General features: G+C 35.7%; 1 protein-coding gene across 1 annotated transcript; it reads right to left on the reverse strand.

The window, feature by feature from the left end:
* Positions 1–140: 140 nt before the first annotated feature.
* Positions 141–17,348, reverse strand: nt5dc2 (5'-nucleotidase domain containing 2). The gene is made up of 14 exons (XM_056463653.1): positions 16,895–17,348; positions 16,394–16,578; positions 14,487–14,561; positions 14,338–14,393; positions 14,116–14,209; positions 11,378–11,506; positions 8,975–9,035; positions 8,257–8,359; positions 7,954–8,055; positions 6,347–6,428; positions 4,945–5,031; positions 4,603–4,743; positions 2,098–2,162; positions 141–1,322 (listed from the first exon to the last, which is right to left on the reverse strand). The coding sequence occupies exons 1-14, from the start codon at positions 17,262–17,264 to the stop codon at positions 1,061–1,063; spliced, it is 1,812 nt and encodes a 603-aa protein (XP_056319628.1). The 5' UTR covers positions 17,265–17,348; the 3' UTR covers positions 141–1,060.
* Between the last annotated feature and the right edge of the window lie 417 nt (positions 17,349–17,765).

A 17,765-nucleotide genomic window follows, 5' to 3' on the forward strand; every position in this document is an offset into this window, starting at 1 on the left:
AAGATTCTAGCAATTAAAATTGTATTAAATTGGGATAAAAGAGTTCAAAAACTGTACAAAACTGTACACATAAGTTATTGCAATAAAACTGGCGTGTTTAAAAGTGCTACACAATCAAATGTGAACTGAATGAGAATCAATACTATTAATACAAAGCCTTTTATTTGATTTTATAAATTGTAGAGCAAGTACATACAAAAAGATGACATCTTTCTTGTTCCTGGAAAACCCAATTTAGCAGCATAGCTATTCACAGACTTAAATGTAAGCAAACAATGCTCTGATTGTTCAGAAGCTTAGTCTAAAGCCACAAACAGTGAGGCCCGGCAAGGTCAAAAACAACAACAATAGCATTTGGTTTCGCCCACCAGGAGCTTCCATGTATGTAAATACAGCTGTGATTTATAATCAAAAATCATAAAAAGCTGCGGCGACTGGCATTATGGGTTCATGTTTAAAAAAACAATCAAGTCTAGGCTACATTATTCCTGTAGTGTTAAGATTAAGTAACATGACGACACCAAATCTATGAAGCTATTTGACCTAATCATACATGTAATCAGACCTACTGTATTTGTAACTCTTATTGTGCATTTTTGGCCAGCGGCTCAATACTTTGGCCTAACCAGAGTTAAAAAAACATCTGGGTACCCCAAGTATAGTATATTTGTATCCATTCTGTTATCATGACTCATGTTAATACAAACATCACTCTGATGCAACTACAACACTCATGACGACAGGGTTAATCTACAAAACCAAAACAAAAGAGAGAGAACTGTAAACCACTCAACACTATGTTTAGTAAGACATAATGCAATAGCATCAAATGTAAATAAAAATTAAGAGGTAAGAACATTAGGACGAATCCATCAACAAGCCTTTGTCTTTCACTGTCCAAGGCATGAGAACGTTGAGATGCATTGTAACATAACATCCAGCAGGTGGCCCCGTTGCATGTGGTGTTAGCGCAGAAAGTGCCACGTCTCCATTGCCAAAGAGACACAACCCTCATTCACTTTTCAGTTCATATTTGCACATTAAACCTTTGGTGGTGGTTTTAGCGAATATGGGCCATTTCCTCCAAGAAGGGCGTCTTCATGCAGCCAGTGCAGAGCTGGTCCATCCAGAGGGGCGCTTCGTGTTGCAGGGGGGTCCGGCGGGGGTAGAATGTGTACGAGAGGTCATAGTTGAGCAGGCAGCTGATAGAGGCCATGTAGAGGTCTGAGAAACGGCACAGGCGGCGGGAGAAATAGGTCGGGTTGTGGCAGGTACGGAATATGCTGCCAAAGTGAGGGTTGAAGAGGTTCTTGGTGACAGCCCTGTAAATGGACATTGGTAGACATGTTAGAAATAGTGATGGGTCGTTCATGAACTATTATGTTCATTTTGAACAAATCTTTATTGGCCTGTTTTCACTGAGTGGTACAGTATGATTCTAATTGATGAGAATCTGAAGTTTGAGGTGACAAAATTTTTCTGTGAACGTAACGAACTGCACGCTTTGGATGTTTATATGATTTTTATAAACATGATTTTTGGAGCACACCAGCTAACAGATATCCTTAAAACTAACAGACTAAGACTAACGTTTTTTATTTTAATTTCACGAGACCTTTAATGTGACTAGGGAACAGGGTGTGCTCCTAGTGAATCGTTCATTCACACATTGCACAGGTAGGAAGATTAATTCCTTTGAGTTATTTGTTGATCACTTGAAAGACATGATACAATCAGAGCTGAAAAAAAGGTATGTTCATCTCTTGAGTCCTTAGGTTTGAGTCATTCCTCTGTTACATGCTGTCACATGATGAACGAATGAAACAAAAAACCCAGCTAAACAATGAATGATTATTTTCTCATTCTTAAAGCACCCTAGTTGTGACTATGTATGATGTAGTGTGATCAACGTTTCGGCTAGTTATAGATGTGTTTGGGAAGCAACTCACAACATTTGAAGGATATATAAGCAAATTGAATGAAATAAAAGAAATCCAAAAAAGAATCTAGCTGAACTAGACTCAAATGTTTGAGTTAATAAAGTCATCTAATTAGAAAGTAAGTGAGATCATGAATTGATTGTGTGGCTTCACTCACCGTAGCTCTTCTCGCTCTTTCAGCCACTCCTGCAGAACCTTCTTGGACTCAGGATCCCGATACATCTGAAAAGCATGAGGTCAAATAAGTTTGACTTTTGTGATTTAAGATGGCTCTAAGATAAAACAAATGAAAGCATTGTATTTTCCTTATAGCTATGCAAAAACTGTACAACTATATTGGATTTCAAGTTGTAAAACAGTTCTGCAACATTGATGTAAAGAGCTTTCTTATTGCATTAAAACCAGCACAATCCAATAAAATCTGCTTCAGTAACATTTTCTGTAGTCATTTTCCTAATATTAAAAAATTGTGTTTCTCACTATGAAGTAACAATGTCACTAAGTAGTAACAGCTAAGTAGTAACAATGCTGAAAATTTAACTTGAAAGCTCTTCTGAAAAACTACAACAAAAACACTTGTTCCAAAAAATAACAAAGCTCCACAAACCAAAACAAAAATATGATGATTACAACAAAAAAAGTGGTTATTCTTTAATATCAAATCTCTGGCTTATTCAACGCTCCTGTTATCATTTTTTCCTTGTCCAATTTGTTGAAAACTCTCATGGCCTTTGCACAAACACAGGAAAAGCCAATTATTCATGTACTGAGTGATTGCTTCAAGACATGCCGACTTGGATGTAAAGAAACATTGTCGGTTTACATTATACATTCCCTTTTGTCCCAAACATTTTATAACAGAGCACAAGGTTGAATGGATTCTCAATGGATAACCCTGATCACGCCAAGCTTTTCTTACACTGAGAATCTAACTTTGGACACGAACAATCAATTCAGACCGATATCAAGCGAATGGACCTCTGCCAAACTTATCAGGTCAGTACCCTTTAACCACAGGAGGTATACAAGCACATGTAATGCAGAAGTCATTGTTTTAATCTCTTTAAAATGTATAGTTAACTCAAACAAGAACTGTTAGTTTACTCAACTTTAATCAAAGATGGAGTTTTTTTTCTTCAGTAAAACATAAAAAAAAGATCTGAAACTGTGGTACTTGGTGACTACGACAATAAAAAACAAATAACTATAGAGCAATTTCGTGCAAATGTCGACCATGACATTAAAAAATAAAAAGTTTCCACCAAAATAGCAAAACCCTTTGTATGTTTTCTTGTGTAGGCTGTACTCAAAAATGTCTTGTCAATGTTGTCAAACAATTATATTTGAATTGCCAAAGTTACACAAGTGCCAATTTCACATCTGCCACATGCATAACGGAGAGATGTCACATCCATAACAAAGCTTTTTCCTCATAAATGCAATAATGTACAATAAATTTAATCACTTTTGTTTTATAGTGAGCCAACTCTTATCCTTTTGATTAGCATTGTTTCTCTTGGATTGTGCAGTTTAGTTTACTTTAAACTTTATTGTCCGTTCTGCTTGGCACAGAAAGGAAATTTGTATTTTAACACTGGTAACATACATAATTTCATGCGATAGTCACATTATAGCAACACTTATCAAGTCAACAACATGAATTAAAAATTTAAAAACAAATTAGCCCCATACATATTACTGCAGATCATTACATAACAACGCACCATTCATATTAAACAGTGATCTCATTTAAGATAACGACTGCAATTGGGATCACTGACTTTTAATAAGCATTTCTTCGGGCTCTATGAATTTTAAACCTGCGTCCTGATGGTAACATTTCAAAAGCTGAGTGAAGGGGATGATCTTTAAAACCCGCGATTGCTGTTTTTTCTATAAAGGAGTCAAAAAGAAACTGCAGCAAATGTTGTTTATGACCAGTTATCTTATTTGCCTGATTGATAATTTGCGATAATTTCTACTTCTGTTTAAGTGTTGCGTTACCAAACAATGAAAGAATATTATATGTGAGAACACTCTCTATTAATGATCTATATGCCATGTTTTATAGTTTGTGCACCTTCATTAAAACTACTCAACTTGCGGAGGAGACCGAGGCGCTGACTTGGCTTCTTGTTCATATGTGGAAATTTATCCAACATGAAACTGATCTCTGCCCTTGTGCCTGCGGTGCAAGCAGGTAAATTGGATTTTCACCTGTCAATGCGAGTCGCACATCAGTACAGCACTTTTTTTTTTTTACTTTTTAAGAACAGTAACCTACCATTTTTAACTTCTAAAAGCACATTTTATTTTAAATGTTGAAGTTTTTTTTTGTTTATTTGTTTGTTTGTTTTTACCTATAAGCACAGTACAGACTATTTATAATGTGTAAAGTGGCTGACAATAATAAATATTCTTATTAATAGAAATTAATCTGCCACATTTTTGAACTGTGCAGAGCTGTAGCTGCTTTACTGGGCCTACTACGCTACTGTATTTCAGTACTGGTAATTATGGTGGTACTTGGAGAGACTATTTTTTTCTGAGGTGGTACTTGATAAAAAAGGTTTGAGAACCACTGCTCTACAGCAATTCCTGAACCATGCCAACATTTTGCAACGCTCAACAGGAAGCGGTTTGAAAAAGTCTCAGTGCTCACCTGCATGCGCTCCAGCAGTCCAGTAAGCGCCTGCAGCCACGTGAGACTCTGCGCGTACTGCTCTGTGTTCACCACCTTTGTCTCCACCTCCAGTTCGGGGACAATCGCTCCTGTTCTCCAGCCATGACGCAGCATCAGGTCCTAGAAATTACAAGATGGGATGTTTAGACAGTAGTCCACAACACCATTTCATCAATTTGTGATTACATTTTATCACTACAGAAGCTACACAGTGATATTCACTGCAGCTTTTGTTGGAAATACACTAAAGCTGAAAGCAGTAAAACAAAAGCAGGACATATGCGCAACAAATGTGCAGACAGAAGCATGAAGATGACTCACGGCCAAATCACTGTAGAGATGATCTCCAAAATAAAAAACCTTGGATCCTCGCCATCCTGTCAGCTTGAGAAAATCCACAAGGTTTCCCTGAAATGAAGCAAAGCAAAGGCAGTTTTGTTAGCCAACTGCTAATTATGTGATTGATGTAAAAGTCTCAACTAAGCTAAAAAAAAAGACAACACCCTGCAGGTTTTTTTATTTTCTTGGGTTTCTGGAAGCTACGTGTCAACACTCGTGTCGTACAGTTGGAATGGTTTGCTCTAAGGTTTCTGCCAGGGAACTTTCCCATAAGTCCTTCCCAATTTAGGATGGTTTTCATTTGCTGTTTTAGCTTGAGAGTGTGCATGTAGCTTCAGTGCTGGTCAGCCAAGTGTGTTCGTACAAGCCTGACAACACTAAAGTGTGTTACATTGATTTTCCATTGAGACTCAGGTTGACCTCGTCACCTTCTTTTCCACTTTTTCCAAATTGAAACAGCAGAATAATGTGGATAAATCATTCAGCAATTTACAGATAAGCAACGCTTAGCTCAGAGGTGCACAAAAGTTTTCCTATAAATGGCCAAAAAGCAAACTTGATCATGGGCTGTGGGCCAAATATCTATACCAAACCGCAAATATTAAATTTCCCCATGCGTAATTTCCTAATTCATTGGGTAATATTTAAAAATGACCAATAATGTTCATATTAACTAATGCAGTATCTTATGTAACGTTTAATAATGAAATTATTACAGTAAAAACATCAACAATCCCATTTATAACACAGTGGAGTTCAATGCGGAATAATCAAGCTGCTCCTGCCTTTACATTGATTTGCTCACAGATATCTTGTGAGCTCGTCTGACAGTGTTTACATTTTAAAAGTCTGATTCATTTACAACATTTAATTGAATTATTTACTTTAAGTCTGCATTTTTTGTAGCTCAACAATAAAACAAAAGGTTACGTTAAACTGGAAATGACCATCTCTATCAAAAGCATTCGCCCCAACCACCTCCCCATCATTCTCCCTCTCTTTTCAGATGGGATGGTGGGCCAAATCAAAGGTTACCATGGGCCAACTTTGGCCTGCAGGCCCTACTTTGGGGATCTCTGGCTTAGCTGAAAAGAACCGTGTTATCCTCACAGGCACTGGAAAATTTTGTATGTTAGAAGTTTAGCCCAAAAAATGTAACCATGTAGATTTCAAAATAACAAGAGGAAGGCACATATATAGGTCAAATGATTTAGTAATTCTGAACAAACTGTCCCAAATGTATTTGTAATCCCTGCTTTAATCCAGACGGAGAGATGAATCAGCATAAATGGTGCAGCAAATAAAAGCCTCTTGGAAAAAACTGATCATAATCATCTTCGCTGAACAAACAGAAGCGATACAGGAGAAACCAGATCTGCATTACCTGTTTATAAATCTGTCCCTTCTCCAAACTCTTGATCCTGTCCCACTGCAGGTCTCCATTGCTGTCCAAACGTCTGAACGGTCTGAAAAAAATTCAAGAGAGAAAGATGATTAAAAACATTGCCAAAAAGAAGTAATTCAGGACAAAAGAAATCTATTAAAATCACTGAAAAGTTATTGGGAATCAAAACACAGTAACATTTGGTTTTTTAAATTTAATATATTGACTGAAAGCGAAATTTACAAATGAGATTTAAATTTCAAACAAATGTTGTTCTTTTGAAATTTCTATTAATAAAAAAGTTTATTGTCATATCAGCTTCAATAGGGTACATGCAGAAGGACTTTTTAAAAAAAATTATTATGTTTATTGGATTTTCACAATAATAGAGACATAACAATACATCTTCAAAAGACTCGTAAAGAAAAATATCATCACAAGACAATGAAGAGAAAAAAAAGAAAAAAAGCTTCATATGAAACAGGACCACCCCAAATAAAACAGATCAGAAAAAGGGTTAAAACTTTGCTTATTTTCCAGATAACAATACAGTTACAATATTCCTTTTAGCATAACAGGGCAAAGACTAGGTTCCAAATAATCCAAAAATAGAGTGCAATCTTTAAAAAAAAATGTTCTGTTTTTTGTGTAAAACATAGGTAAGATGTTCCAGCGGAATTAATGAAAAAATTCTTGTGCCAACCTTTAAGTGATGGAGATTTATCACTAATCCAATTAAGTAAAATATTAATTCTGGCAGCAAAGGTTAATGTATTCTACAATTTCTTATTAGCTGATGAATAAATGCGTCCATTAGGTATACCCAAAATCAATGAATCAATGAATGATTTGGGTCAAAATCCACCTGCTCGTTAAATGCAAAAGGACTTTTAATTTTGCAGTAACCTGGGTCAAGCGTTTCTGAACTATGCAGTTACAAAATCAGCAGGTTTAAGGTGATCTCCACTGCCTGATTGATTTTTGATATAAAGTGGGCCTCAAAATGTACAAGCACCACCGCATTAAATTACATTTATCTGCGCCATGTCTTTAAAATATGAACATTTATTTTACTCCAGAATGGAGTTTCTGCGTTCGCCTGCTGATCCTGATGGGCGCGTGCGTGTAAACGGCTTTTCATCTCATTTTATGCTTGATCAACTAAATGAACGATTTATGCTGTTTAACGATTTAATTTAATTAATGATTTAATTGATTGTATTGTAATTACCTCACAACATCGATGCTGTAAAAGGAAACGTATAAAATTGAAAAAAGAAATAATAAAAAATTAAATAAAATAACATTAACTGGAAGAACATCAATGGAAGTTTATCGGCATGGAAAGAAATATTAGCTGTGCATATACCCTATTGATATTTCGAGACAAAATTCACATTTAACATTTATAAATAACACTTCACTATAAAACATAGGTTTATAACCATATAAAGACACAAACAACAATAAATTGTACATAAAAAACCCCCAAAACAGCTTTTTAAAGATCTACTTTGGACAAAAATTTTATAATTTTTAAAGAAATCACATTTTTTCCAAAAAAAAAAATCCTTCAAAATCTTCCACTCACATTAAGGCAAACTTACTTTATGCAGTCATTAAAGAAATGTGGTTTGTCAGCTTGAACAATGACAACATCAAAGAAGTCCCTCCACTCTTTTCCGACCATGTACTTCATGCCTTTATCGCTGGAAAAAACACACACAAACACTTTGAATGAATGAATGAAATTATATATTTATTTATTTATTTGGGGGGGGGGGGGGGGGGGGGTAAGTATATATGTCTTAAACTTATTACTAAACTGCACGAAGCTTCACTTTGAGGATGCATTTAAATGTATTTCACATTAAGAATGCACTTAAATGTGACGAAGCACAAAAACTCACACAAAGCTGAAGGGGCTGTTGGTAATAAGAAAAAGCTTCTTCCCATGACTGGCCAGCCGGTGCAGCACAGCGTACGTCTCGTCTCCTCGGAGAATGTATTTCTCTGGAGAACAAACAAGGAAGGAAACAGGGTCACAAAAGGCAGAATGTTGAAAAACAAAAACCTGGGGGTCTTTTAAAAGCCAGCCTATTCTACACAGTCAAAAAACAAATCAGTCATTTTTTGAAGACTGATGATGGTCAGGCAGAATCTGATCAAATGGGGTTGTCCTGTTTACATAAAAAGTGTTTATACTGCAATGGAACATCTGTGATAAGGATTTACATGTTCTCTTCTTGTTTGCAGGGATACAACAAATTAAAACTACAGATTAGATTGGGCCAGAATGGCTTGCTTCAAATCTCATCCTCCAGAGAGGTGCCATTATGCAATAGTCTGCTGCTCTGAAAACAAAAGACTGCTCTGCTTCTACACACGCGCAAACACACACACACACACGCACACGCACACGCACACACACACACACACACACACACACACACACTGCGCAAAATGGGTCTGTGAGGGTCAGCTTCACGTCTGGTTTCCATTAGCTACAGGTTTCAATAACACTGGCTGAAGAAACTTATTGCAAGTCCTACTTGAACTGAGTTTTTAATCTATTTGGTGCCTCATGTTGTATGGAAATGATTTGGGTGCATATTTTTTCATACTCACCGAGATCTTGCATAATCCATTTATACATGTAACCCTTGATATGCACCATTCCAATCGCATCCTGAAAAGACAGAGTTTTGCATGTCAGTTCAACTGCTGGGGCTCTATGAATTCTCAGATTTTAGAAAACAAAGACGGAATTTTGGGTATCTACAGTAGTAAAATGGATCAAAACCTTTCAACAATACCCATTTTGTCTTTAGACTACTTTGTAATTTTTTTGATCCACTTTAAATGTGGACTACTGTACTTATAAAAATGGAATATACTAAAAAAAATACATAAAATTTAACAGAATTTGACAACATTTGGATGAGTAAAGTAAAAATAGTTCTGTACACCTAATCAGAATAAACCAACTATTAATTTTAAGAATGTCACAATTGATGTTTATGATGTTTTAGGCATTTGTTTTCTTCCAATACGAGGACATGAACATGAATTTCATCGCCAGAGCTGATTTCAGAGTCACTTCACTGGCATTTTACCATTTTAAAGAGTTCACACTTAGATATTCTTAGCATTAATAGCAGGTTTGGCATGCTGTCACAGGAACGGACCCAGAGCTCAGGTAGGTCTCGAGAGCTCCCCTTAGAAAAGGGAGGAAAAGGAGGAGATGGGGTGGAAGGGGGGATTCTTCCAAAACGAAGACAAGGCAGTAGAGTAAAAACCAGTCTATTTATTTTATTATATAATATATAATTTATTATAAGCTTGGACTGATCTGATTGGATTATTACTGATTACTGATGAGAACCAGCCATGATCAATCATATCATGTGCTTCTCTCAGAATTTGTTAATCAAACTTCACTTATTTGAAGACACAGAGAATCCCAAGCATTGTCATATCACCTCATTAACATTAAAGCTTATATTAACTTAATAAAAAAAAAACGTGACAATAAATTTGACCTAATACAATTTTACATTAGACAATGTTGCAGTAATAGAAATAATAATAAAAAAATAATAAATAAATAAATAAATAAATAAATAAATAAATATATATATATATATATATATATATATATATATATATATATATATATATATATATATATATATATATATATATATATATATATATATTCTTCCATGCTTAAATTTTTAACAGTAAACATTTTAACTTTAACAAAGGTCCATTAGTAAATGTTAGAGTATATACTAACATGAACAAACAATCTAATACCATTTATTAGAGCGTTTATTCATCTGTCTTAAAAAAAAAAAAAAGTTGTTCATTGTTAGTTCATGTTAAAACTTTTATTGATAGTTAGTTAATGTATTTACTAACAGCAATGAACTATACATTTTAAAGTATTGTTTTATTTTGACAACTAGATTGATGTTACCTTTAACATGAATAAAATTATATTGGAGTAAATAAATTTCAAAGTTTATGAAGTTAAAACCGCTATAAAATTATGTAATTGTGAAATCTTTCTCATGATTTTAAAGTAAACACAATCTTTTTTGAAGCCTAAAATTCAATTTAATCATTAAAAAAATTTTTTTAATTTAATAAAATGGATTTAACAGGGCATGACAATGCTTATATTTTTTAAATGATAAAAGTTTTTGTTTTTCTGAACCAGTGTTCGACACAAAACACTTTCAATTCTCTGTTTTATCTTCCCTTTAGTCCCTTTCCCCTTAGTAAGTAAAATGATTTTCTAAAACTGCCTTTTTCACCAGCTTTACTTTGATCTGGTGCCAGGTTTCCGGTTCCCCCTCTGACATGTTACGTACATTCACGTCTCTGTGGGTACAGTACAATCTGTTCTACCAGCAGCGCGGACAGAAGCCACTCAAAAAGCTGCACTTAAAAGATAAACAACTGTGGCGTGCTGACGCTTAACTTCCTGAAAGCGCTGCGGCCAACGTGTTAATGAGGCAAACCCCTAATTACCCACTAAAAAAACCTATTCGACTCATGCCGACACATCTGCCAGGTCTAAAACCAAAAAGATTGGCCAAGATTTTTATTTCCAGTTAATCGGCTCAAGCTAAACAGAATGTAGAGCAAGGTTGAAAAGCAGAAGTGAAAGACAAGACTACTTTTTGCAAGTAAATTGACCCAAAACAGCATGAAAAAACAAAGTCGCTCTGTAACCCAATTCAGGACCACCGTGATCCAGGCTGAAAGAAAACAAATCCGTCAGCGGTGCTTAACCAAGGGCTGAAGAAAGAATCTGCTCAGCTTGACGACGGCGTTTACAAAACGCAAGACAAGAAACAGCTCTCACGGTTTTAAATGACAAAAGCAGTTTGTAAACTATTCCCACAGTCTGTGAAAACAGGCCGGCTTTATTGTGCAAATGCACTTACAGGTTTCTGATCATCAGGAAATCACACAGTGGTTTGATCGAGATTCACAGAGGCGTTTTGACTTGACACTTACGGAGACATCTTTGTAGAGGTGCACTGGGTCGTACTCGATGTCGTTTGAGATGAAGTAGTCGTTTGCAGCTGCCAGGAGAGTCATTTCAGGGATGGAGAAAACGTCCATGAACTGCTTCATTTTGGGACCCTGAAACAAACCATAATAAAACACATGAGACTGATGTCATTTACACAAAACTGCTTTCATCTGTACACTTAAATTACATGTCAGATCTAGCAGGAGATGGAAATACTGTTGTGCGACTGCTAGGAAATTGCAGGTCATATATTTTAATGACCATTTTGGTGAAAAACCTCACACACTCATGCACGCACACACACAGAGTTAGCCAGCATTTTAACCAAATCTAACGGTCTTGAATTTGCAAGGCCACATCAGCTGTTTGTAATAATAAAAAAAAAAAAAGATTTAAAACGGGAAAGAAAAAATTCTGAGTGACTCTTAAGTACACTGGTTTTCTACTGGTTTATAAAAAAGTATCAAAACACAAGCAAACATAGTAGGGTTGCACAACATTTCATTTTAGCATAGATATGCCAATGTGTCCGCAATAGTCACATCGCAGGATGTGCAATATTAAGAGACTAAGAACTTTATTGTCAGACTTGCATCTGATTTTTTTTCTTGAATCACAAATACTCCTTACAAAGAGACAAAGAAAGAAAAATTCAGCTCCAAGACAGCCTAATCTATCTATCTATCTATCTATCTATCTATCTATCTATCTATCTATCTATACACTTTATATATGATCTTTCCATATAGAAACCTTGTTGTCTATTATTACACCCAAATGCTTATATTCATCTACCTGTCTGATGTTTATATTACAGGGTTTTACATGTATACATGACATTTTTGGAGTCATTGCAAAGTATAACCATAACAGAGTAAAACTTTATCATTTGCATGCATTTCAAAGGAATTTCAAGAGAGTTTAAAGCGTTCGGACACAAAAATTTACAACATTTGTAACATTAATGAAATATTACAAATATTGATATGTTTTACATTTCATTATTCAATTTCGGTACCCAAATACTGTTTGACTCCCCGGAAACCACAAAGACTGTTTATTTTATCCTTTGGTTTATTGTAATTATTCTTACTTGCGATTTGTTTATTATTTTTATCTATGATTGACACCCTTATAAATTCAATTCAATTCACCATTATTTCTATAGCTCTTTTACAATGTAGATTGTGTCAAAGTAGCTTCACATTAAAGATCATAGTAAATTGAAACAGTGTAGTTCAGTTTTCAAAGTTTAAGTTCAGTTCAGTGTGGTTTAATAATCACTACTGAGAGTTCAAACACTGAAGGGCAAATCCATCGATGCGCAGCTCCACAGATCCCGAACCATGCAAGCTAGTGGCGACAGCGGCGAGGAAAAAACTTCACCAATTGGCGAAGGTGAAGAAAAAAAAAAAACCTCGAGAGAACTAGGCTCAGATGGGTACGACCATTTCTCCACTGGCCAAACGTTTTGTGCAGAGCTGCAGTCCAATCACCCTAATCATTCTAAATTCAAGTCATCTGGTGAAATTGTATACAAATCGCAATATAGGTCACAGAAAAACAAAATATCGCAACATCAGATTTGTCCAGCGTGCAGGCCTAAATCAAATATGAACTACAAAAAACACACTTTACACACACATATACAGTTAAAGGCAGAATTATTTAGCCCCATTTTTTTCTTTTCTCTTTTTTTCCCAAATGATGTTTAACAGAGCAAGGAAATTTTCACAGTATGTCTGATAATATTTTTTCTTCTGGAGAAAGTCTTATTTGTTTTATTTCGGCTAGAATAAAAGCAGTTTTTTTATTTAAAAAACATTTTAAGGTCAAAAATATTAGCCCCTTTAAGCTATTTATTTTATCTACTGAACAAACCATCTTTATGCAATAACTTGCCTAATTAACCTAGTTAAGCCTTTAAATGTCACTTTAAACTGTATAGAAGTGTTGTGAAAAATATCTAGTCAAATATTATTTACTGTCATCATGGCAAAGATAAAAGAAATCAGTTATTAGAGATGAGTTATTAAAACTATTATGTTCAGAAATGTGTTAAAAAAATCTCTCCGTTAAACAGAAATTGGGGAAAAAAATAAACAGGGGGGCTAATAATTCAGGGGGGCTAATAAGTCAGACTTCAACTGTACATAGATTTAAATCAAGCATACATCAGTTTACTAAGCAAATTGTCTTTTGTCTTAAAAAAATCTTTTGTTTTTCTCTACTGTCAGCTATTAAAATGACTAATTCATACAGGTTTGTGAGCCACAAGTTGGAACAAACTTGAAAAGATTTGCCATTACTAAATATTTTAGTTTTACTACATCCAAAAGTTTATTTATCGTTTGTGAAATATTTTGGAACAAGGAGTAACCAGAAAAAGGTAGATGTTGATTTATTGCTAAATGCCCAAGCCAGGAAAACACAGGGTTTCCCACGACCATGGAAACCCTGCCCAAAAGAACGTGCCTGATAACCATCTCCTACAAAAAGGGGTTTGAAATGTTTTTGTTGTAGGTATATAGAGCTATGCCACTTATTCATGGTGACTGGGCACACAAAACTAGATCTGAGCTCCTGTAGGGTGGCACCACATTACCCCCACTGACCTCTCAGTAATAAAGCAGAACCATGTAAGCAACGCTGTGTAAACATCTGCCCTCGAGTGCAAAATTAAAAGGAAAATGCTTTAAAATTAATGCAGAGCAATTACCTTGCCATAAAATCCGCTGACTTGGTGGAGGGGAACGTGATTTGAGCCTCCATAAAGTTTCATGACCTCATCATCAGGGACAGGCTTCAGACCCCTGCATATGCAGAAAAATAAAGCAAAACAAATAAATAAATATTAAACTCTTTGAATTATTCCTTTTAGTGTGCTATAAGATGCTTTAAAACACAAACCAAACCGAACAGAATTCTAATCAGAATTTACCTATAAACGGTGCCCAATTGGATGTAATGGAAAGCGTCAATTTTCATCAGCAGCCCCTGTGTCAAAAAAACAAAAGGGGGTTCAATAATTTTACCGCACATTTCAAATAAATAATGCTGTAAAAATCAAATCTAAAATGTTTAACGCACCTTTTGGATGTCATAGTGAAGGCCCCGAGTTGCAAAGTTGGGAATGTAGTCGTACTTACTGATTCCCTCTGGGTACTAGTGAAAGAAGGACAGAAAGACACAGCAAAACCTAAGTCATCTGAAAAATTCCAACCTTTAACCTCACACCCCCTGACTCCACATGACTCCCCAGACAGACTGCCATCACTGGAACAATACAGCAAAACAGAACTGCACAAAATCTGAGTGGCTAAAGCAAAAGGTCCGGGATTCATCTGTTGTGTTTGGGGCCATTCGAACAGAATGCGTTTTTGCATTCCACTGCTGTGCTTTTCCTATTGTTCTTAGGGTTTGACGATAGACGTGTTTTGACTGTTATGCTCGCGTCATTTTCAGTGTTTAAAACATTCAGCTAAAATTAGTTTAACTTTACAAACCATGCCTTAAGTCCATGTAGAGGGAATTAGGCATTCTGTGTGAATGACCTCTTTATGCTAAGGGTCCGTTCACATGTCACATGTTTTGCATCTCACTGTGCTGCTTTACCATTATTATTCTATAGAAACACTTACACATTCAACTGTTGCGTTTGAATATTTTACAATGTGTTAATAGCACAGATGTCGAGTTAAATGAAGTAGACCTTACATATTTATAAAATACCACTTTACTGTGTTTTGTCATTTTAAATAGAAAACAGATATTTGTATATGCACTACCGGTCAAAAGTTTGGGGTCAGTAGGATTTTTAAATGTTTTTATTTTTAAAAGATTCTCCTGCTCACCAAAGCTGCATTTATTTCATCAAAAAAATACAGTACAAATTGTACAATTATTACACTATAAAATATCTGTTCGAAAGTAGTTTTTGATTTAATTATTTCTTCCAGTGATTTTAGAAGACGACTTTTTAGCTTAATTACTCCTGTCTTCAGAGTCACATGATCCTTCAGAATTACTCTAACATTAATTATTATTATCATTAATGGTAATAGTAATAAAAGCAATAATGACTGGAGTAATAATTTCATTTGAAACTACATACAATAAGTAATAAATAAATATTTAACAGTTTAACTTTTTTACATTTAATAAATGCTCCCTTGATGAACAGAATAATAAAAAAAACATTAAGACTCAACACAAGACACAAATATCTGACCAATAGTGTACTACTAAATACATTCAGTCCACACCTTAAATTTGTTATTCCACTATGCTGCAGTCCTAAATGTGATTTTTTATTTAAGTTGAAAACACAAAAGTGGGTTTGGTTCTACCATTAACAAAACTTCTACATTAAACAGTGGATAGTTTTTCATAGCTTTTCTATTTCAAAGTGCACTAGACCGTTGCTTCTAAATCTTAACTTTAATTTTTTTTAACAAATTGCATTTCTAGACATTGTTTTTTATTCTGGAGTGCTGCGTTTTAAATGTAAAATTGTTATGCCATTTCTGCATTCTACTTGGAATATATTGCTTTGCTTTTCTGTGTAAAAATGCTGAGATATCTGCATACAGATTGTTGTTTTTTAACTCTTTTAAAAACCACACCTCTACACTTTTCTTTCATTGTGCTAGACATGTTTTTAGTTCATGGCTTGTTTCCAAATTGTCTATTTAAGTAAAATGCAGTTAGACAAAAGTGTTTGACAGTTGTTATTGCACTTTGTATGTTTTGAAAGCGCAGTGAGTTGATGATAAAATAAGTTCAACGAGATTTCATTACACTTTCCTGCATGCATCTCGCGTAAAACGCACAAACGCTGTCTGTGTGAACGGATTTCTTGCTTATGCGCAATACCTCATAATAACAGTATTATAGGGTAATGTGCTATATTTAAATACTTTTTCCTTTCATAATAACACAATATGCAAACAATATGTTTAATAGCCCAAGAATGTGTTTAACTGTATTTCTCGAACCTTGTAGTGTTGAACGAGAAACTCTCGCGCCTTATTGTAGATCATCTCGTCCAGCGCGCTGGAGTAAAGCGCGAGCGTGTAATCATAGTCAAAGCCGTAGATGTCCACCTCCTCCAGATTCACCTCATTGTTGGCGTAGATGGTGGAGGGGTTCAGGAGACTGCACACTCCTGGAGGAATCAAATCTGGAACGAGGAAATGAGGCTTAAAAATCAGCTTTTTATTAATTATTATTAACATTTATAAAATGTGCTAAATAATTATGGAAATGTACATAAACATGGCCAATAAGCAAACCCCTATCTTTCTTAGACCTGAGGCTGTGGTGAATTAAACAGCATCGATCATGCTCTGGACATGTGAATGGCAGTTGGCAGTTGTTTACAAAATGTCCAGAGGCCAGCGCCTCTTTACGAGGGGTGAAAAGAGGACAAACGAGTTTTGGAGCCAGTGCAAATATAAAGATTATCACATTTGAGAACTGAAATTATATCAACATACCGTGCACGAGCCGTTTCATCTCATTATATCTCGCCCACAGGTACGTTTTGTTGTTGATCTGCGGGGCCGTGGATGAAAAAGCCCTGCCGGATTTGGTAAGGGATTCTTCGCCTCTACTTTTGCCCACAATCTGGTGTCTGTGAGATGTGACTGATGCTGCAACCGGATTATGATTTGCTGCCAAGTTTTTCGTCGGTCCACAGTTTTGTCCGTCTTTGCAGCATTTCTGTCCGTTCATTGTTGAAGCACTCGAGGCGAAGCTCCCGCATGCAAAAGCAGGAATATTCAATCCTGCGCAGAGTGAAACCCTGCAGCTGGAGCTTCTTTGCCACATTGTGTTACTAAAACTTCCTAGTTTTTTGCAAGCCATGTCTAAACTATACTATCGAAGTTGTTTACTTCTTTCATTCGCACTCGCCCCGCGTGTTCAGCACGATCTCTGCTGGGGGAACTGATAGAGCTTTGTTGAGGGCATCGCTGGGTGGGGCGCAAGCTGTTCTGTTAACCAATCAAATGACAGCATGTAATGATTGACGGTTGGTTGAGCCAATAAGACGCGGACATTGATGCATCGCTGATTTAGGGGTTTGGTTCGGTAGGAAAACGTGTTTACATGCCTGTTCAACCAATACGTTTCCTGGATGAAAATTTTGCAGTATTTCATGCCTCACGATTGGTCGAAACGACCTAGCAACTGCCTACATGCACTACGTGACCAATATGGTTAAGACAGTTTTTGTTCTTGGAGACGCTGGCATGTATGTACTAGAACAACCGTAAAGGATCGGGTTGTTCTTCAAAAACATTTTTCCTGAAGCTTTTTTTGTATGTTTTCAGTTTTGCATGTTTCACGGCAGATTTCAGCAGCGCT

The sequence above is a fragment of the Danio aesculapii genome, chromosome 8 (genome assembly GCF_903798145.1).
Source record: "Danio aesculapii chromosome 8, fDanAes4.1, whole genome shotgun sequence".
NCBI lineage: Eukaryota > Metazoa > Chordata > Actinopteri > Cypriniformes > Danionidae > Danio > Danio aesculapii.